Source organism: Notamacropus eugenii, chromosome 5 (assembly GCF_028372415.1).
Source record: "Notamacropus eugenii isolate mMacEug1 chromosome 5, mMacEug1.pri_v2, whole genome shotgun sequence".
NCBI lineage: Eukaryota > Metazoa > Chordata > Mammalia > Diprotodontia > Macropodidae > Notamacropus > Notamacropus eugenii.
In genome coordinates, this window is record NC_092876.1 from 279,551,776 (window position 1) to 279,575,117 (window position 23,342).

The window sequence follows — 23,342 nt, forward strand, 5'->3', positions numbered from 1 at the left end:
TTGGGGAGAATGAATCTCTAGCACCTGTGGCAGTTTCCAGACTTCAGGACCCCAAAATGCCAAGGACAAATTGGAAGGTCAGTGGAAAAAGCCTGTGTGGGAGAGAGGAGTGGTCTGGCCCCAGCCCCAGAGTTGCAGAGAGGGAAGGGGGCAGAGGAACCCACAGCAGCCACGGCAGCAGCAGGGGCAGAGATAGCAACTGTTTCTGGAGCTCGAGGCCCACAGATTGTGGGGGAATCAAGCAGCTGACAGTATACCTCCCACCCCCAGTGGAAGCAGAGATTTACCTTGACAAAGAGCTCAAAAGTCAAGTAAATGGTTGGGGAAATGAGCAAAAACCAGAAAAAGAATCAGGCTATAGAATCTTAGTTTCGTGACAAGGAAGACCAAAACATGCAAAGAGAAGACAACAAAGTCAAAGTTCCTCCATCCAAAACCTCCAAGAAAAATATGAATTGGCTTCAGATCATGGAAGAGCTCAAAAAGGATTTTGAAAATCAAGTAAGAGAAGTAGAGAAAAAATTGGAAAGAAAAATGAGAGTGATGCAAGAAAATCATGAAAAACGAATCAACAGCTTGCTAAAGGAAACCCAAAAAAATGGTGAAGAAAATAATACCTTTAAAATTAGACTAATCCAAATGGCAAAGGAAGTCCAAAAAGCCAAAAAGGAGAATGCCAAAGCAGAACTGGCCAAATGGAAAAAGAGGTCCAAAATTTCACTGAAGAAAGTAATTCCTTAAAAATTAGAATGGAACAAATGGAAGCTAATGACTTTATGAGAAATCAAGAAATTATAAAACAGAACCAAAAGAATGAAGAAATAGAACACAATGTGAAATATTTCATTGGAAAAACTGACCTGGAAAATGGATCCTGGAGAGATAATTTTTAAATCCCTGAACTACCTGAAAGCCATGATCAAAACAAGAGCCTAGACATCATTTTTCAAGAAATTATCAAGTAAAACTGTCCTGATATTCTAGAACCAAAGGGTAAAAGAGAAACAGAGAGAATCTACCAGTCACCTCCTGAAAGAGATCCCAAAAGTAAAACTCTTATGAATATTATAGCCAAATTCCAGAATTCTCAGGTCAAGGAGAAAATATTATAAGCAGTCAGAAAGAAACAATTCAAGTATTGTGGAAACACAATCAGGATAACACAAGGTTTAACAGTTTCTACACTAAGGGACTGAAATATGATATTCCAGAGGTCAAAGGAAATAGAATCAAAACCAAGACTCACCTACCCAGCAAAATTGAGTATTATACCTCAGGGGGAAAAAATAGAACTTCAGTGAAATAGAGAACTTCTAAGCATTCTTGTTGAAAAGACCAGAGCTGAATAGAAAATTTGACTTCCAAATACAAGAATCAAGACAAGTATGAAAAGGTAAACAGGAAAGAGAAATCATAAGGGGCTTGTTAAATTTAAACTGTTAACATTCCTACATGGAAAGATAATGTTTGTAACTCATGAGATCTTTCTCAGTACTAGGATAGTTGGAGGGAATGTGTGTGTGTGTGAGTGTGTGTGTGTGTGTGTGTAAATGTATGTGTGTATATCTAGAAAGAGACAGAGACAGAAACGGAGCACAGGGTGAACTGAATATGGAGGGATGATATCTAAAAAAGAAAATTAAGTGTTGAGAGCAATGTACTCAGAGAAAGAGAAAGGGAAAGGTAGAATGTAGTCAATCATCTCACACAGAAGAGGCAAGAAAGAGCTTTTACAATGTAGGAGAAGGTGAAGATGAGAGGGAATAAGTGAGCCTTCCTTTCATCAGATTTGGCTTTAGAAGACAATAAAATACACACACAATTTGGTATGGAAGTTTATCTTACCCTACAGGAAAGCAGGGGGGGGGGGGGGAGAGAGATACAAAAAGGGGATAATAGAAGGGAGGGCAGATTAAGGGAAGGGGCAATGGGGAAACATACTTTGATAGAGGGATAGGTAAAAGGAGAGAACAGAATAAATGGAGGGCAGGACAGGATAAAGGGAAATATCGTTAGTCTTTCACAACATGACTGTTATGGAAGTGTTTTGCATGACTACACATGCATAACCTCTATATAACTGCTTGCCTTCTCAATGAAGGTGGATGGGGAGGGGAGGAAGAGGGGAATGTGGAACTCAAAACTTTAAAAATGAGTGTTAAAACTTGTTTTAACATGCAACTAGAAAATAACATATATAGGCAATGGGGTACAGAAATCTATATTGCCCTACAAGAAAATAGTAGGGAAAGGAATAAGGGGTGGTGGGGGGCGGTGATAGAAGAGAGGGCAGATTGGAGAAAAGGGTAATCAGAATACATGCTGTCCTGGGGTCAGGGAAGATGGGGAGAAAATCTGAAATTCAAAATTTTGTGGAAGTGAATGTTAAAAATTGAAAATAAATATATTTGTTTAAAAAGAAGGGGAAAAAATTAAATAAATAAATAGATGTTTGCATTGTTTACTAACTTTTTGTGTATAATTCCAAACTATTTTCCAGAATGGTTGCATCTATTCACAGGTGCACCAATAGTGTATTAATGTGCCTGATTTTCCCCAGACCCTCCAACATTTGTTACTTTCCTTTTCTGTTATCTTTTGACAATTGTATGGGTGTGAGGCAGAACCACAGAATTACTTTGACTTGCATTCTTCTAATTAATAGGAATTTGGAGCACTTTTGTCACATGGATATAGCTAGCCTGAGTTTCTTCTTTTGAAAACTGCTTGTTTATACTCTGAGACCATTTATTAATTGGGAAATGGCTCTCTTGTTCTTAAGAATTTGAGTCAGTTCCTTATATGCCTTGAAAATTCCTTTATCAGGGAAACTTGCTATAAAGATTCTTCCTAGTTAATTGTTTCCCTTTTAATCTAAGTTCTTTAGATTTGTTTCTGTGAAATCTTTCTAACTTTATGTAAGCAGAATTACCCATTTTATCTTTTGAGATGTTTATTTAAAAAAAAATTTCCTCAACTCTTCCTCTTATACTGTTTTTGATGGTGGTCACTATAGCACCAGTGCAAAGCACGAGCAGATGATTCTGATCCTTAATGCACCTATATTTCTCAAGTTTAAAGGCCTTTTCACAAAGAACTACAAAACAGTTGCAACAGCAGAAAGAGTACGTTTGTTCCCAAAGTACACATATAAAAAAATACCTCCTACCCCTCACCCATTTGGAAAGGCTGCAGTACGCAAGTATGAATCACTGCATAAAATGCCAGTTTTCAATTTGCTGAACAGTTTTACTGAACCTTTTTTTCTTCCTCCTGTTTAAAAAAGTTCTTTGTTATACGCAATGTCTCTCTTGAAGGAGGAGCAGGGGAAAATCTAGGCAATGTAAAAACAAAAAATATCAATAAAAAATCTTTTTAAACCATAAAGTTCCTGTCACAGAGACACACAATACAAAATTTTGAGCTTTGAAACCTAGACAAAAAAAAAATGTTTTAAAGTGAAGACAACAGTACTTCATCAGTACCATCTGAGACCAAAAAGCGGAATTATTGATTCACAGTCAACTCTAAGTGCTTTATTAATGCTACTGCCTTTTGACTACCATCCAAAATTGGAACAGACATTGCTTATTTTTCAGATGACTTGTTACAAATACTTCAGACTGAGTCTGAGTAGGAAGAAGCAAAACCCAATATATTGATAAATTTCAAAGTACATATTTGAAATACCCAATGAAAACAATAAAATGTTTTGTATGGAACCTTGCAAAATCATTTCACTGAATGTATTTAAACAAGATAGTCCCAAACACAAATTGCATAGCATAGTGTTTCACTTAACGATACTGAAACAAAAAAGAATAATGAGTTCTGTTTTGAACTGACTGCATTGCTTTCCATCATTTCATAGCTTGGCTCTACCTCTCTGCCCCATCAGAGGTCACCTGAGAACAGCCCAGGGCCCAGAATCATCTGGGTCTATATCAAGGGGTGCTCTGAGTATATTAAAACATAGGGTGAACAAACCAGAGCCTCTTTTTCTCCTCTTTCCATAGATTCCCTTAGTCATTGTAGAGCACCTGTTCAGATTCAAAAAAAGAATCAAAGGATCACAGAATGTAGACCTGGAAGGGATCTTAAAGACCATCTAGTCTAGCATCTTGACTGTTTTAGTTGAGGAAAAAAGCCAAAAGAGTAGAAGTGTCTTCCATAATCTTTCATAATTCAATTTAAATCAACAAGACTGTATTAAGTGTCTTCTATCCTCCAATGTCCCTTCCAGTTTTAAATCTATTACCCCACCTGCCAGGCACAATACTAGGCTCCAAGAATACAAAAACAAAAATAAAATATTTGACAAGATACATCCATCAATAAGTAAACAGGGAAGATAAATAAAAAGTAACTTAAGAGAGCTCTAACAACTAGGAGAATTTAGTAAAGGCCTCTTATGGAGGTGGTGATTGTCCTTTGTTCTCAAAGAGAACCAAAGTGACATCACTATGTTAAAAGTCAAGTTACAAAACTCTAACTGTGGCTGATCAAACCAATATAAACTCAGAATGCTCTACCACAGGTCAGGCACAAATACTCCATGTGAACATTTGAGGTGGGTTCTCTTGAATTTGGGCTGAGTTGAAAGAAGCAAGGTGGTGCACAAGGCACAGGTGAGGAGGTAGAGCATTCCAGGCACAGGATAAACCCTGTTCCAAGACACCAAAGCAGGAGACAGGACATCATACATGAGGATCAGTAGGTTGACTAACTGGTAGGAATACAGCAAAGAATACATGAATGGGACTGTTGTGTAATCATCTTGACTAAGTGGCAGGGGCAGGATTCAAACCCAGGTCCTTTAACTGCAAATCCATTGTCCCTCTTATCTAAATTGTCACTTTTAATTAAAGTATTCCCAAATAGGGACTCACCCAGGGATGCCAGGACAGCTAGGTGGCACAATGGATAGAATACCCAGATGGGAGTCAGTAAGACCTGAGTTCAAATCCTGCCTCAGTCATGTACTAACTGTGTGATCCTGGGCAAGTCATCTTAACCCTTAATTTGCTTCAATTCCTCATCTATTAAATGACATTAAATGTCAACATTAAATGAGCTGGAGAAGGAAATGGCAAACCATTCCAGTACCTTCGCCAAGAAAACCCCAAATGGGGTCAAGAAGAGTGAGACTTGAATGAAAAATGACTCAACAACAACAACAAATTCCCAAGTCAAGCAGAGATGCATTGATTGGGGAATGGCTAAATAAAGTTGTAGAACATGAATATAATGAATATAATAAATACAGAAAAATATGTAAAGATCTACATGAACTGATACTGAGGGAAATAAAGCCAAGAAAATACTATGACTACAACAATGTAAATGGAGAGAAAAATAAATGTATATTGCAAAATTGCAAATAAAAAGCATAACTCTACAAAAGAATTTTATTAAAATAAAGACAAGTATTAAGTCTATACATCACAGCATAAAGCCAATTCCATTAAAGTCACTTAAACTCAGACCACTCAAGAAAAAAAAATCACTGGTTTACTTTTATTTTAAAAAAGGGAGAGGGGGAAAGATAAACAAAAAGGAGACAGGTAAGAAAAAAAGTGTAAATGGAAAGAACTACCACCACAAAAAAATTTAAAATGAATCTTGCAAAATTATAAATAACAAACTTGGCCCCCCCTCCCCTTTCTTTTACAGAGGTAAAGAATCCACAGGTGTGAGATATTACATGTCAGACTTTTTAATACGCTGCTCAGTTTTTTCTTTTCTAACTTTTTTTCTTTTTTAAAAAAAGTCTGTTACAAGGGATGGCATTCTGGGAGTAGTGAGGAATAAATGGGGAAAACTATGTAATGTAAAAATAATCTATTGATAGATTTTTATTTTTTAAAGGAAAATGGCCATTTGAACCCAACAGTAACATGCAAGGAAGAAAGTTATTCACTTGATGCAAGTAGGAATTTAAATTTCATGTTAAGAAAAATTTGTTATAAACTTTTAGATACCTTGTTTCTTAAACATAAAACCCACCAGCCTTCTTATTGTAGCATTTCCAAGTACACTATTTAACAATGAACTTGAGTAGGAAAAGTATTTCAAAGGCCACCTATTCATCCCTTAACAAAGAAGGCCTGGTCAATAATTCCAACAAGTAGTTATTCTATTAAAGGAAACCCATTATCTCCCAAGATGGCCCATTCAACTTTAGGTTAGCTTTAACTGCTGGGAATTTTTCCTTATATTACACCTAAATCTGTCTCTGTAACTTCCACCTAGTGTTCAAATCTAATCCCATTACAATATTGTTTCCATATAATATTTCCTGAATTTTTTTTCCTAGTTCTTCCTTCTGGCTAGGTAATCTGTCAATTATCATTTCTGTTTCTGACTCCACCGATCTTTATTTAAATCTTCATTACACTTCCTTCCCTGCCCCCAGCTTTAGTTGCTTAAATATCCCCACATGAATCTATCTCCTTAACATTAAGTGATACTTTACACCATTACTGTCTTTTATATAGTTTATTATTTTTCAGTAAGTAACCCTACTAGAACTAATTCCAATCACGATGCCACACCACCAAGTCTCAGTAATACCTGTCAGGACCAGGTAGCCTCCTTAAATAAGGTCTCTCACACCTTGTTTGGTACCCACACATGGGAAGTCTTTGTTGACATCTGAAGAGATGGATATTACTGCTGGTTCTTTTTTTTGATATTCTATTTCTGTGAATTTCTAAACTACATTGCTATTTTTCTTCCTACATTATAGCTACTCTTTAAGGTAAAAATGTGATACATTTAGGTAGTTCTCTTTCCCCTTTCTTTTTCAGTGGCTAAATCCATTTTGATTAAATGTACAAGGCTCCAAGCAAATATATTTTTAGTGGGTACTGTTATCCTTGGTCAAGAATTCATCATTCCTACGTTTAAGTTGTGGACCAGAAATCTAAATTCTATTTTCAGAACTATCTTCCTAACCAGCTGTTCATTTCCCAAATCTTCCTCTCTTATCTGAAGCCCTTGCCTTCAAACAGGCAGTTCTCAAAAGAAGAAAATGAGGCTATCTAAAGCCATATGGAGGGAAAATGTTTTTTAAAATCACTAATAACTAGATAAATGCATAATTCAAGAAATTCTTAGATTCTACCTCACACTCAATAAATTGGTAAAAACAACAAAAATGGAAAAATGACAAATGTTGGAGGGGCTAAAAGGAAATGGGCACAAACACACTGATTGTGTATCCAGTGGACCTGTGAATGGGTATAATCATTCTGGAAAGCAATTTGGAATTACTATAACACTGCTGGACCAAAAGAGATTTGAAAAAAAAAAAACAGAAAGGGGTCCTATATATACAAAAATATTTAGAGCAGCTCTTCTTGTGATAGCAAAAAACTAGAACCTATGGGGATATCCATCAATTGGAAAAAGTGGTATGCAGTATATGATAAAATAACACTGTGCTTTAAGAAATGAAGAAAATAGATGATTTCAAAAAAATATAAAATGATTTATATGAAGAGTGAAATAAGCACACTCAGAAAAAAATATTTTAAAATATTACAAACAATTTTGAAGACTGATCATCTGATGAAGAACGAAATTCATAGAACTGGGAAAACAATTTACATAATAACAACACTAACATAAAGACAACTTTCAGTATGATACAACAATCTCAATGGGTAGGGAAGGGGCAGGAGGAAGTGAATTTGGAACTCAAATTTTTTTTAAAATGAATGTTAGAAATAATAATTCTAAAGGGTAAAGACGTTTATATTTGTAAACACACACAAAAAAACAAATCACTTTTGAAAGCTATAAGAACTATGATCAAAACAATGACTATGTTAAGATTCCTGAGGATTGATGATAAAATATACTATCCAGTGCCTTACAGAAGTTATCAATTTAGTGTATAAAATAATATGTATCTACACATACACATATATGTGTATATAATCAGTGAGAAATGTTTTGTTTGACAGTGTATTTGTTACCAGGAATTTATTTTTCTTTCCTCCTTTTCAACGGGACAGAGTAAAAATTTTTAAGTGGTTAGAGGATGCTACAGATCTGGAGTGTTGCATGTATTTTTCAGATGAATGCACTGAGTTGTTAGTTTTTCTTAGACTATTTTATTTTGTTATAAGAGACTTCTCAGAGTGAGTGTGTATGGGGGGGAAGGATCTGTAAATGTTTGTAACACTAAGCAAAACACATCAATAAAACTAAAAAAAATCAGTAGCAATGATAAAAAAAAATTACATGTTTCTTGGCTAGGGTTTCTACCTTTCTTCTGGGAGTACCCATCAGCCCTCATGGAAATCTCTAGAAGTGAATTAGTTGTTAAGTCCTAGAAGGTTCTCCAGTGCTCTAAAATACATATCCAGGCAAGAAAGAAAACCTCTCTATTATTAATCTCAGGTCAACTAATGATTACCTCCATATTCCTCAGCAACAAGTCATCTGACCACCAACAGTCTAGTCTTCCTCAGACCCAAATTGAAAAATCTTTCTCATAATGACATAAGCAAATTATATCATCGTTCCTTGGGACAGAAGCAGTTGCCTTCTCTTCAGAAGTTCTGGATTTCATTTCCACAGGAAGACACTTATATATTTATCACTTAGCTCAAGGTGTTCAAGGTCCTTCCTTTTTTTCCTCAATATTAAATTCTTCCCCTCTCCAAAATTTCCTGGTAGGTCAGAATTTCTTTCTGCCTCTCCAGAGTCTTTTTCACAGTTGTTAATAACTTCTTTCCTTAACACCACATTTAAAAAGAATACTTCATTCATTTACATTCTCTTCTAGGAGGGAGATCAGTCTCTTATGTTGAACACAGAGAGTAATTTACTTGGCCGTGGAAAAAAAACCACCATTACACTCTATGCAAGTCACTGCATAATTCTCTTAGCCCTTGGAAACAAGATCCTCAGTGCTCAATTGAAAATCCTGGCACTTGGGCAGCACTATAGGATAAGGTAGAGGAAGCAAATGGGAAAGAACTAGAGAAAAGATGGGGGGTGATTTTGGAAGGAACATTTTTATAATCTTCAATCTTTTGTAATTAGAAAGTTAAGTTAAAAAAAGTTTTCCTTAAATCAAATCAAACACTCATCACAAGGCACTATGCTAGATGGGAGGTTGGAGAGGGGAAAATATAAATATAAGCAAAACTCAATCTCTAACCAAAAGAAGATTCTAACCTGAAATGAGAACTAAAATAATGATTCCTTTATATTATTACTGAGACAAGATAATTTCTAAAAGCTATGAAATAAGAAGACATGACATTGTGTGTGTGTGTGTGTGTGTGTGTGTGTGTGTGTGTGTAGAGGGAAAGGGGGAAGAGAAAGAGAGAGAGAGAAAGAAAGAGAGAGAGACACTGGGGGAAAGAGAGGAGGGAAAAAACAGAGTCTGTCTCTAAAGTGGAGCCTAAAGGGTCTGTAGCATGAAACCAAGGAGTGACTTATCAACTAGTTGCAGGGTAGAAACCACTAACCTAGAACTTTAAGGTTTGCAAACACTTTACAAATATTTCACTGATCCACAACTCTGGGAGGCAGGTGCTATTATGATCCCCATTTTATAGATAATGAAACAGACAGATTAAATGACTTGCCCCAGAGTCACATAGCTAAAAATGTCTAAGGAAGGAGTGAACTTAGGTCTTTCTGACTCTGGTGTATCATCATCCACACCACAGCTTGCCTTCCCAATGAAAGTGCTTGTTGGAATTATCTCCAACACAACCATATCTACCACCCTTCACCTTTATTGAGAGAGAGAGAAGGAGGGACAGAGAGAGACAGAGAACTATGCAAGCTCTCAACTTCTCTCCCCTTAGGTTATGTTGGTCCTTTGAAGCAGTTAAAATTTTACAGTATGTATAGCTGTACAAGTGCTACTGGGAAAGTTTCCACCACACCTATCAACATAGTTACCTTTTCTCCTCAACCCCTCAAAACTTTGTGGCTGTAAACAGGTGCCTTTCAGAAGGTAGGCTCCAAGCTCTAGGACAGTAACTGATGAATGAGAAACCTATCAGCACCTCTTCAGTTTGAATAGAATTTAGTTACATAAGATGAGCAGGCATAGATGAACTGCCTTTACATTATATTTTCCTCAAAACTAACCACTCTTCCCTACTTTTATCAAAGATATAGTGTTATCCTCAAGTCCTCACTTTTACTCATCCTCTCACAGGTAAGGCATCTGCCAAGTCTTGCCATTTCTAGTACCAAAACATCTCTCATATCTGTTCTTTCTTTCCACTTACAAAGCTACCATTTAGTTAAGGCATTACCACCTCTCAGCTGGTCTCCTAATGGTCTTCTTGACTCAAGGATTTCTAATGAAAAGCTATAGTATTCACCAATTATTATGACCTATCATTTGACTATTGTAAGAAGAAAATGAAATTTGCCTATGTAATATGACATGTACTAAATTATTTAATTAACTGCTAATAAGCCATTATTTATAAGTCAGTTCGAGTCTCCCAGAAATATACAATAATTTTTTGAAAATAACAAAGCATGGGGGGATGGAGCCAAGATAGCAAAGTAACGAGGCAGGGACTCAACTGAACTCATCCCCAACCCCCTCCAAACATCTTTTTTAAATGACTAAACAAATTCTAGAGCAGCAGAACCCACAAAAAGATGGAACAAACAAATTTCCAGCCCGAGAGAACTTGGAAGGTCAGCAAGAAAAGTGTGTTGCACTGGGATAAGAAAGGGGCACAGGCCATGCCAGTGCAGATCCAGCCCTAGCAAACTGGGAGCAGGTCTCAGGGCAAATGAATCACTGACAGCAGTGGCAGTTTCCAGAATTCTCGGTCCACAGATGCCAAAGACAACTTAGAAGGTTTGCAGGAAAGGTCTGTTGCACCTATATGAGAGTGGAGCCCATTCCACTGCAGACTCCCCCACAGCAAACCAGAAGCAGGGTTAGGAAGCCACTGAATCTGCAGCAGCATCAATGCATAGAAGGTAAAAGGGTCAAACAGTTGGTCAGAAGGAGATTACAAACGTCTTTTTGCTAGCACTGGTGCTTTGCCCATAGTTAGATCTGGGTCACAGTTCTGGGTGGCAGTCCCAGTAAGAGGAGAAACACTAACACAGCAGACCTTGTGGCCACAGTGAAGGAAGGACCCTCCTCATAGTTCCAGGGCAGAAAAGAATGCTTGTGGTCTTGTCCCTACAGCACAGGACAAGAGAGGAGGAAACACTTCTCAGATCATACTACCTTAGAAGGACTGAAAACTTACAGGAGTCTATCTCTGAAAACAGCTGCACAAAACCCCTGAAGCTTGGGACAGTGCTCCCTCCACCCTGGAAGCACAGCCCTACCTTAATTAAGAGTTAGAAAGTTAAGTAATAGCCTGGGGGAAAGAGCAAACAACAGAAAAAATTCTGACCCTAGAAAGTTACTATGGTGACAAGAAAGATCAAAGCACACATTCAGAAAAAGACAACAAAGTCAAGGCTCCTACATCCAAAGCCTCCAAAAAAAAGATGAATTGGTCTCAGGTCATGATTTAAGAACTCAAAAAGGATTTTGAAAATCAAGTATGAGAAATAGAGGAAAAATTGGAAGAGAAATAAGAGTGATGTGTCAACAGCTTGGTAAAGAAAAAATGCTTTTAAAAACAACACCTTAAAAAAGTCTTGGCCAAATGGAAAAAGAGGTCCAAAACGCCAGCGAGGAGAAGAATGCCTTACAAAGCAGAATTAGCCAAATGGAAAAGGAGATCCAAAAACTCACTGAAGAAAATAATTCCTTGAAAATTAGAATGTAACAAACTGAAGCTAATGACTTTATGGGAAATCAAAAAATAATAAAACCCAACTAAAAGAATGAAAAAATTGAAGACAATGTGAAATATTCTCACTGGAAAAACAACTGACCTGGAAAACAGATCCAGGAGAGACAATTTAAAAATTATTGGACTTCCTGAAAGTCATGATCAAAGAAAGAACCTAGACATCATCTTTCAAGAAATTACCAAGGAAAACTGCCCCAACATTCTAGAATCATAGAAATAGAAAGAATCCACCGATCACCTCCTGAAAGAGATCCCAAGATGTAAACTAGATGTAAGGAATATTATAGCCAAATTTCAGAGTTCCCAGGTCAAGGAGAAAACATTGCAAACAACCAAAAAGAAAAAATTCCAATATCATGGAGCCACAATCAGGATAGCACAAAACTTAGCAGTTTCTGCATTAAAGTATTGGAGGGCTTGGAATATGATATTCCAGAGGGCAAAGGAGCTAGGACTACAATCAAGAATCATCTACCCAGGAAAACTAAAAATAATTCATGAGGGGGGAAAAATGGACATGCAATGAGATGAGGAATTTCAAGCATTCTTAAGAAAAGACCAGAGCTAAACAGAAAATTTGACTTTTAAATATAAAAATCAAGAGAAGCATAAAAAGGTAAACAGAAAAGGGATATCATAAGGGACTTAATGAGTTTAAACTGTTTACATTCCTACATGGGAAGATGATATTTTTAACTCAAAAGACCTTTCTCATTATTAGAATAGCTAGAAGAGAAGGAGTATGTATAGAGGGTGCAAGTGTGAGTTGACTATGAAAGGGTGGTATCTAAAAAATAAAATTAAGGGGTGAGAAAGGAATATACTGGGAAAAAGGGGGAAAGAAGAGTAGAATGGAGTAAATTATCTCACATAAAAGAGGGAAAAAAAGTTTTTACAGTGGAGGAGAAGAGGAGGAAGGTGAGGTGGAATAAGTGAACCTTACTCTCATCAGAACTGACTCAAAAAGGGAATAACATACATACCCAGTTGGGTATAGAAATCTATCTTACCCTACAGGAAAGCAGGGGGGGGAGGAGATAGGAGGGAGTGATAGAAGGGAAGGCATATTAGGGGGTGGAATAGTCAGAAGCAAAACACTTTTAGGGAAGGACAGAGTGAAATAAGGAGGAGGGTATGATAAAGGCTATGTTTTCTTTCACAATATGACTATTATGAAAGTGTTTTGCATGACTACACATATATTACCTATATTGAATTGCTTGCCTTCTCAATGAGGTGGGGGGGGGGTGGAGGGAGGAAGGAAAAGAATTTGGAACTCACCATTTTAAAAATGAGTATTAAAAACTTTTTACATGTAAGTGGGGAAAAATAAAATACTAAATGAAAATAACAAATTATGTTCAATGACACTACTTCAACACTACTTGGACTTAGGGTCTATTTTTAATGAAGAACAGAAATAAACAATAATTTATTAAGTGCCTACTGTATGCTAAGCACTTTACAATATTATCCAATTGATACTCCCAACCCTGGAAAGTAGGTGCTATTTATTATTATCCCTATTTTAATTTAGGAAACCAGGATAAACAGAAGATAAAAGTGATGAGGCCAGATTTGAACTCTGGTCTTCCTAACTACAGACTCAGTACTCTATTTACTGCACTAACTCAAAGCCTCTAGTAATGGCAAAAAAAAAAAAAAAATTATTTTTGCACCATTAACAAACACAAAAATTAAAATGCTTTTAATGTCATCCTTACCTTTTTAATTTCTATGTTTTACAATGTAAATAATATATTAATATGAAAATACATTCTATATTTAATTTTTAAAATGTAACTATATAGGAAGGTATGTGCTCAAAAATATTTTACTGATTTTGGAAAGACTATAATGGCTCTACTGTGAAGGCAAAAAGTCAAGTATAATTCTTAAATTCAAGAGCCAGATGCATTTTTGCCTCCAAAAAGGTACTGCAATTTTCACAAGAAAAGGATAAGTGATTATTTGTCCTTTGGATTCCTCTGGTTGTTTAAGGTTCTAGAAGTATTAAAATGTTCCATTCTCTGAGCTTAAAGTCCTTAGAGAAGGGCAAAGTCAAGAAGGCAGAGTAAAAGCAAGGACTTGTTTGAACTCTTCCCCAAATCTCTCCAAATACCTGTAAAAAATGACTCTAAACAAATTCTTGAGCTACAGAATGACAGCATGAAACAAATCTCCAGCACAAGACAAGCTGGAAGGTCGACAGGAAGGATATATCTCACCGGGCTAGGAGAGGCGTACAATCCAACACAGGCCGCGCCAGCACAGACAAAGTTGGAGCAGTGGCAGCTGTGACAGTTTCCAGACATCTCAACCCACAAATGACAAAGATAACATAGAAGGTCAGTGGGAAAACTCTATGGGACCTGGGTAATAGAGGAGCTCAGGCCCAGGGCAGGCGATGTGGTGGCGGCAGCACTGGAGGAAGTGGCAGCAGTGGCAGTGGCAGCAGTAGTAGCAGCAGCAGTAATATCAAAGGCTGCTTCCAGAGCTCTGGGCCCACAGACAGTGGGGGATGGAGTGGCTGATACAAAACCCCTGAATCCTGGGACAGTACACCCACACCCACCCTCACTGGAAGCTGAGTCCTACCTTGACAAAGAGTTAACAAGTCAAGTATTTGGCTGGGAAGATGAGCAAATAGAGTAAAAAAATTCAGACCATAGAATCTCACTTTGGTGACAAAGAAGATCAAAACATACAACCAGAAGAAGACAACAAAGTCAAAGCTCCTACATCAATAGCCTCAAAGAAAAATATGAATTGGTCACAGGTCATTTAAGAACTCAAAAAGGATTTTGAAAATCAAGTAAGGGAAGTAGAGGAAAAAATGGGAAGAGATATGAGAGTGATGCATGAAAATCGTGAAAAATAAGTCAACAGCTTGCTAAAGGAGACCCCAAAAAAATACTGAAGAAAATAACACCTTAAAAAATAGACTAACCCAAGTGGCAAAAGAGGTCCAAAAAGCCAATGAGGAGAGGAAAGACTTAAAAAGCAGAATTGGTCAAATCAAAAAGGAGGTCCAAAAGTTCACTGAAGAAAATAATTCTTTAAAAATTAGAATGGAGAAAATGGAAGCTAATGACTATGAGAAATCCAGAAATTATAAAACAGAATCAAAGGCCTTAGAACTAGAAATGAAATGGACAATGACAATAACGTGCCTCATATTCCTGTGCTTGGGCAGCCAGGTGGTAGGCACAGTCTCACTGCCCAGCCTAGAATCAAGAAGACCTGAAAGATCAGAGACTTACTAGCTATGTGACTCTGGGTAAGTCACTCAGTTTCCTCAACTGTAAAATGAGAAGGAAATAACAAACCACTCCAAAATCTTTACCAAGAAATTCCAAAAGTGATCATAAAGAGTAGGACATGACTGAAATGACTGAACAGCAACAAGAAGACTATACTTATTTAAAGGCTCAGCAAACAAATGTATCTTAGTGTTTTAGAGAAGGAAGAACCTAATCCTCTGAACTCAACATCCACAAAAGGAACTAAATGAAAATATATTTATCAAAATGAATTTCATGTAACAAACTACATTTCAGCTGTATCAGCACATTTTTATAACCTAAAAACCATAACTGAATTGCCATTAATTTGAGAAACATGAGACAAAAACACAAAAACAAAACATAATCATGTAGTGAGGTAGGGCCAGAAGATTATTTAAGGTTAATTCTGGAGGAAAGTCATTAATAAATATGTAAATGCTGTAGTTCAGCATTTACAGTATATATCCAAACCAATCAGTAAGTTATATTTTCCCTTTCTTCCCTTCTCAACAAAATCACAATGCCAGTTCCTAGCATTTATAGTCAATTTCACTCCCCAAGATGTTCTAAGAAACAAAACACAGTTTTCAAATGCTGTAAAATGAAGTACACATTCCCAAATAAGACTGATTAAAGTTCCATGTGGCAACAGTTGTATCCAAAAGAAATTTTTAAAATTTAGCTCCCTTTTTCTCAGAAAGAGTACTCTTTATATCTGTTTGCCAATGAAGCATCAATAGGGGGGAAAAAACCTTTTGATATATTACATTGTGGAAATCTCTTCTGTTCAGATTTTTGTCTGCTCACAAACTGCTAAAAAAAGAAGAAATACTGGATTTCTTAAAATTTAGCGGCTTATCATTCCATTCTTTATATGAAATTATATTAAGAAATTTGTTTTCTGAATAGGTCATACTTTCAAATTTAGCATGCCAAATACTGGATTAAATGAGTATTCCCCCAACATTATACATTTAGATACAAATCAAGTTAGATTTAAAGCATTCTTGTGTCCATTTAAAAATATATATATTTAACATTTCAATTGTACCAAAAATTTCCCTTCTCCATCCTTTCTCTCCATATTATGCCCCCTTTCTACCCATTCTCACTTCCCTGGTAAAAAAAAAAAGATGAAACTTCTCTCCTTCCCCTAGCCCATGGCTTCAGATTTCACATCCCTAGGACATGGTATAAAATAACACATTGCACACTCAGTTTCACATCACTCTGATCTTAACTTCTTTAGCAGTTTTGTTTTGTTTTAGACAAGGCAACTGACTACACATACACCTTTTAGAAAACTCAAGTATGAATTCCAAATCCTTTATTGATAAGCAATAATCCATGTGAAACATTCATCCAAAAACAACAAAGATAATGTATCAATCACTTTCAGTTCCATTTCCTATCCCTCATTAACAAATAACTTAAAAGCTTGGTTTGGTAAGAATTTAAATTTTGTTTTTTAAACTATGTAAGAAAACCATATTCTCTCAAGAAGCAGAAAGTGGGGGTACCTAACTTAAAGGAAATGATATTATCCTAAATTCACAATTCAAATTCATTAAAAACTATATCCCTTCAAGGCTTAGCTCAACTGCCATCTCCTATCAGAGACCTTTGTATGCCAAGCTACTCTGTATATAGTTTGTGTTTATTTATCTGTGTGTGGAGTTATTTTCCCTCAATTAGAATATCAGTTCTTGAGGACAGGAATAATTATCTTGCCTACATAATTCAGAGCCTAGGATAATTCCTTCATACAGTAGGTGCTTAACAGATGTTTGCTGGACAGAACTGAATTCATTTTATTAAGTACCTACATTATACAAACACTATTAAGCACAAGAGAAAATAGTTTAAAACAGTACCTGACCTCAAGTGGTTTACAGGTTAATAGAAGATATGACATATACAAATACCAAACATAATTCTCAATGAAGTACTATTTCTTATTGGAATGAATTAAAATTATCTTCTTTCTCAAATACAACCTATTTCCCATCTTTGATACCAAGGGAACACAACGTGCAAAAATGTGAAACTTGAGGGCAATAATTCAATAACTAAGCAATAACATTAGTATCTATTCATTCCAAAACTTGAATGCCAACTACTTAGAATGGGTCTGTGAGTAGAGAATATAGGAAATAGAGAGAGTTACAACCTATACATATGACTATAAATAAAAACATAGAATATAAACGTGCAAAAAGAGTTACACAGGACTACAGAAGTTCAAACTATTGACATGACATCCAGGTAGAAAGTACACAGGAAACACTTGGAAATATGTGTTCAGAGATCAGGTTAGGATGAGACTGAATATGAAAGATTTGCAAGTCATCATCATAAAGGTGAGAGTTGAAGTCCCAAAGAAGTGAGTAGATGAGTAATTACACATTAACAAAACAGAAAAAGAGAGGCTTAATGAAGTGAATACGCATTTTTTAAAAACAGAAAGTCAACAAATAAACAAATCTAAAATAAGCACAAAAGAGACATTTGAAAATTGAAGGAAAGATTGGCAAATTGAAAACAAAAACCCATAGAAACAATAAATAAAAACTAAAAGTCATTGCTTAAGACTAATACAATTGACAAATTTTTGGCTAATCTGATTTTTAAAAGAGAGCAGAAAATCAAATCAATAAAAAAGCAAATGGGTAGGGAGAAGTCACAGCAAAACCAGAAGAAAAAAAAGAATCAGAAAAATATTGTATACAGTTATATGTTAACAAAAGTTGAGAACACAAAGAAATAAAGAAATACCTTCAAAAATATAAAATACCCAAAGTATCAGAAGGCCAGGGAGATCAACCAGGAATTATACCCAAAGAGTGTATATTCTTTGACCCAACAATAACACCATTGGGTCTGTTTCCCAAGGTAATCAGAGAAAATGGAAAAGAATCTACATATGTTCTAAAATATTTATAGCAGCTATGGTTGTGGTGGCAAAGAACTGGAAATTGAGGGGATGCCCATCAATTGGGGAATGACTAAACAAGTTGTGGTATATGACTGTGATGGAATATCAGTGCTGTAAGAAATGAGCTGGTTAATTTTAGAAAAATATGCAAAGACTTGCATGAAATAAAAAGTGAAATGAGCAGAATTAAGAGAAAGTTGTATACATAACATCAATATTGTTCAAAGCATAATTGTGAACAACCAAATTATTTTGAATCTACAAATATTCAAATCAATTATACATGACCAATGAAGGAAGATGTTATCTACCTCCACAAAAAGAACTGATAACCAGAAGTCTACACAGAATGGTTTTACATATATTTATAAATCTATGTCAAATGGTGACCTCTTTAATGTAAGGTGGCAAGGGAGGAAGAGATACAGTTTGGAACTTAAAATGTAACCAAAAAATTCAGGGAAAAAAGCCCATTTGAGATCTTAACCCAATCCCAGAAAAGAAAACTGATCTATAGTTGCAAAGGAATAAGTGAGAAAAATTCCCAATCTTGATGGATTCACAGGAGAATTCTATCAATCTTTTAAAGAATAATTAGCACTAATACTTCCCAAATTATTCTCAAAAGTTGAGAAAGCACTCTACCAGAATTCTTTTATGAGATAAACATAGTTCTAATACCTAGACTAGGAAAAGATAAAACACAGAAGGAAAATCATAGGACAGTATCATTAATGAATGCTGATTCAAAATTTTTAAACAAAATCCTGTCAAACAGACTAAAGTGATTTATCCAAGAAATCATCCATTATTATCCAAGGAGGATTTATACCAGGGATATGAGGATGGTTCAGCATTAGGAAAATAATCAACATAATTGATCATATTAAAAATCAAATTATTTAAAACCAGATGGTCATTCTCAATAGATGAAGAAAAATATTTTTATACATGTGGGACCCCTTTCCCATTTTTATGATCTCTTTGGGATATCATATGTACAAAAATATTTATAGCAGCTCTCTTTGTGGTGGCCAAGAACTGGAGGAATGGCTGAACAAGCTGTGGTATATGGATGCAATGGAATATTACTGTGCTATAAGAAATGAACAGGAAGACTTCAGAGAGGCCTGGAAGGACTTACATGAACTGATGCTGAGTGAAAGGGGCAGAACCAGGAGAACTTTGTACACAGTAACAACCACAATGTACAAGGAATTTTTCTGGTAGACTTAGCCCTTCACAGCAATTGTGCAAGGACCTAAAACATTCCCAAAGGACTCTTGAGGCAAAATGCCTTCCACATTCAGAGAAAGAACTATGGAACTGGATCACAGAATGAAGCAGAATATTTTCTCTTGTGTTATGTTTTGGTTTGGTTTTTCTCATGGTTTCTCCCATTCATTTTAATTCTTCTAAGCAACATGACTAAGGTGAAAATGTATTTCATAAGAATGCATGTGTAGAACCCATATAAGATTGCATGTCGTCTTGGGGAGGGAGGGAGTAAACTGGGGGAGGGAAGGGGAAAAAATCTAAGACTTATGAAAGTGATTGTAGAAAACTGAAAACAAATTAATTTTTAAAAAATAGATGAAAAAGCTTTAAAAGTGCAGAACTCTTATGCTAAAAACTCCATGAAGTATAGGCATAGAGGGATCATTTTTAACATCACGAAAAGCATCTATCTAAAACCAAAAGTAAGTACCAAGTACAACGGGGATACACTAGAATCTCAATAGATACTGGAGTGAAGCAAGGATGCCCATTCTGGCTACTATTATTTTACACAGTTCTGGAAATGCTAAGAACAGCAATAGGATAAGAGAGAAAATAAAGGCATAAAGTTAGGTAAAGAGATAAAATTATTCTTTTTTGCTGATGGTAAGATGGTATACTTGTAAAATTCCTAGGGAATAAGCAAGAACACTAATTGAGACAATTAACAGGTACAACAAATTTGCAGGTGACAAAATAAACCCTCAAAAATCAACAGCACTTCTAATAATAAGACCCAGGAAGCAAAAATAGAAAAGAATACCCCATTCAAATAACTATAAAATGGGTAAAATATCTAGAGATTGACTTGCATGTGTTTTTGGACTTTTTTAATTTATCAGTTTATGCTTACTTTTTTTCCCCTCTAAAAAAATACTATTAGGATGATTCTCTGGAGGGTGCAGGGAAGGAGGAAGAATATTGAGGATAACTATGATCATGTAAGAAACAGGAGACATGAATAAAAACCCATTTTTAAAAAGAAAATATAAATAAAATACTTGGTACATTAAAAGAAAGTAACTATATGAGATAAAGATCAAGGAGAAAACTGAGAAAAAGAATCCTGAGGAACAGTAACATTTAAGGGTTTAAAAAGGAGATCCAAGAAAATCAGAAATGAAACAGTTAAAAAAGAAGAAAATCAGAGGATAATAAATAGATTACAGAAGTTATAAAGCAGGAGGTAGACAACAGTTCACACAGCTAGAGCTTTATCATTTACAAAGCACCTTCCTCAGAACAACCCTTGGAGTTGGCTAGTATAAAGATCATTCCTATTAGAAATAAGGAAACTGAGGTATAGGAAGGTTAAAATTAATTCTAAAGTTACCTTAGTTGGTAAATGGCACCAAAAGTACCAGAAGCCCAGAGCTTTTACCAGCTATAAGCTTCTCTCCAATCTTCTACCACGTAAGAAGGGCACAGGGAAAATTCACCTTATCATTTCCCACCCTATGAGTCTCCAAAGCCTCATCGTTCTGCAAGATGAAATCAACTCTACAACTCACACCTCCTCAGATCATTTCCTCCCATCCTCTTTACCTCATTTGATCCTCACAATATACCACTGAGACAGGAAATATCCCTATTTTACAGATCAAAAAATAGCTACAGAGAGGTTAAATGACTTGTCACATAGCTATTAAATATCTAAAGAAAGATCCAGATTTTATCTCCAGCACTCTATCCACTGGGTCCACCTAACTGCATATTACTAGAGTCAAATATAAAGCCTGACCAGATCATTCCAACTCACCTTGTTCAATCCTTTTTCTGAAGGAAGTACCTTCTCTGAACTAAGTACAGTACTTCTTATCCAAATCACTCATTTTGGTACTTTATCATATGTGTTATGTAAATGATTGTATATTTGCTTTTTTCTCTCCCAATAAGACTACTGGTTACTTAAGAGAGGGACCACACTTTAATTTTCATTTTTACTGTGAACTTAGTCATTAACAAACATTAACATTTCACCATATGACTTGCTTCCTGTCTGTATCCTACCATCAAAGAATCTGGCATGGTGTCATACAGTAAAGGATGAATGAATTTTGTTTCCATAGACATTATATGAAACCTAAGAAGTCAAACTGATGGCAAACTGATTGTAGTGGAAGGGGAGTGGAGAATGTTAATCAGCATATGTATTTATTTCAGAGAAGGGCTTTCCTTGTGTATACAAAAACCAAGCCAGGTGCGGCTCACCAAGGATGAGGCCCTTCAATCCAGAGGCTGCCTTAGATAATGAGACTTTTTATTATGGATATCCTGAGTTCCAATCTTCCACTCATCCCTTTTGTAAATTCTTTTAGCAATTGAGAAAACTCCTTTTTCATGATATCTGATGAAGAGACAAAGTATTTTTTGGCTTGGTATTTCCTTTACTGAATAAAGAATAAAGTATATGAGGATGAAAAGGGAGGAATTGAAACGTGGAAATGAGAGAAAGAAGCTAGGATGTAGACCCACAGGGAAGAGGGGGGTTTAGATGTTTTCTCTGAACCCTGACCTGATCAATGGGGTCAGGAAGGAAATATGATTCTGGATGGATTATAAAAAGGGTTTTTTGTAACTATCTTAAAGTGTGCTAGCATCTATGAAGTGAAGTGTTAAAGGCCAAGCCACCCATCAGAAATGAAGTGAAATAAAAATCTTTTTTTTTTCTAAATTCACTCATGATCAGGTGGTATTCTTGCTAAGATGATTATTTCACATGGCAATAAAAATCTATTGACAGAAACTGAATTTGCCTCTATCCATTTTAATTCAAAAAGTCTCATCAATACAGAAAACAATGCTTTATTTTTTTGCTTGAAAAATAACATCTCACTGTCTAGCCCCATCCTTACCCTGTTAATTTTTTCTATGAATTCATGTAATTCAATCATATTTTAGGTGTATTTCATCAACATACTTACATGCCACATAATTATAGATAGCACAAATATGAGGCTCTGGTTCACCAAAACACATGACAGCTCCTAAAAGGGCCTAAATATTCATGAACTGCTAAGAGACCAAACCAAGTACTAGGAGAAACTCAACCCAGAAACGGCTGTCAGTGGGTCTCCTAGGATCTCAGCTACTCTTTTCCAATAACTCACTTTGACCTGCCATTTCATTCCCAATCCCGTCTTTCTCCCAAAACTCAACATTTAATGTCTCTGGAAGTCCCTGATGGGCTACACAGCCGCAGACTCCAAATCACTCCCCAACTCTATAACTATTTGATCACTTTCTTGGCCCCAGTAGAAAATGATAAAACTAAAAGACTGTGAAAGCTAAGGGGTGGTCTCAAGACCTGAACAGCAATTCAAGCCACTATAAAACACAATTATGACAAATTCTACATTTATATTCTTAGTACAACATACCTAAAACAGGAGATTAATTCAACTATTTCTAAACATCACTCATTCAGACTATCAAAGAGTAGAACCATGAGTATTTCTGTGGAACTCTCCATTACCTAGGCTGAGAATTCTCCTCATACATCCTCTCTTTCCCTTCCTTAAAAAGGCTGATGGTCTGCTTAGTTTTCTTCATCAGATTTTCCATGAATACCCTGAAATATTCATTTTCTCCAAGTGTCTCCATTCTCCCTTCGTATCTTGACAAGATTGTGCGAAGATGCTGGTAGGTATCTGGTAGCAGGTCTAATATATAAGGAGGACTATTCTTTAGAGCCAGCTTTGGATTCTGACACAAACGCACCACCTGGAACAAATTGAAAAGGAAAATTATGTAAAGATCAAGGGCAGTTTCAAACTTTTGATTTAATGGTTCACTATGACTAATTCTCTAAAAACCAAGGAGGATATTACCGAAATATATTAAGTGGTCTATGTTTAATTTCTTCATACATCACTAACTGAACACACTGAGAAAATATTCTTTACACACCAAGAAAATATAAAGAACCAATAAAAATGTGCAATAGAATCTTCAACAATTCAAAAGATCTGCAATTCATCAGTGTATTCCCTCCACTAATAAATTTCCTTAGTAGACTAATGCATG

General features: G+C 35.8%; 1 protein-coding gene across 1 annotated transcript in view; it reads right to left on the bottom strand.

Moving 5' to 3' along the window:
• The window catches only part of CBL (Cbl proto-oncogene), a 107,497-nt gene that overhangs the window by 67,278 nt on the left and 16,877 nt on the right, over window positions 1-23,342 (bottom strand). Inside the window, exon 2 of the mRNA XM_072612964.1 lies at window positions 22,792-23,039. Coding sequence (XP_072469065.1) covers window positions 22,792-23,039 — 248 coding nt within the window. The remainder of the gene's footprint in view (window positions 1-22,791; window positions 23,040-23,342) is intronic.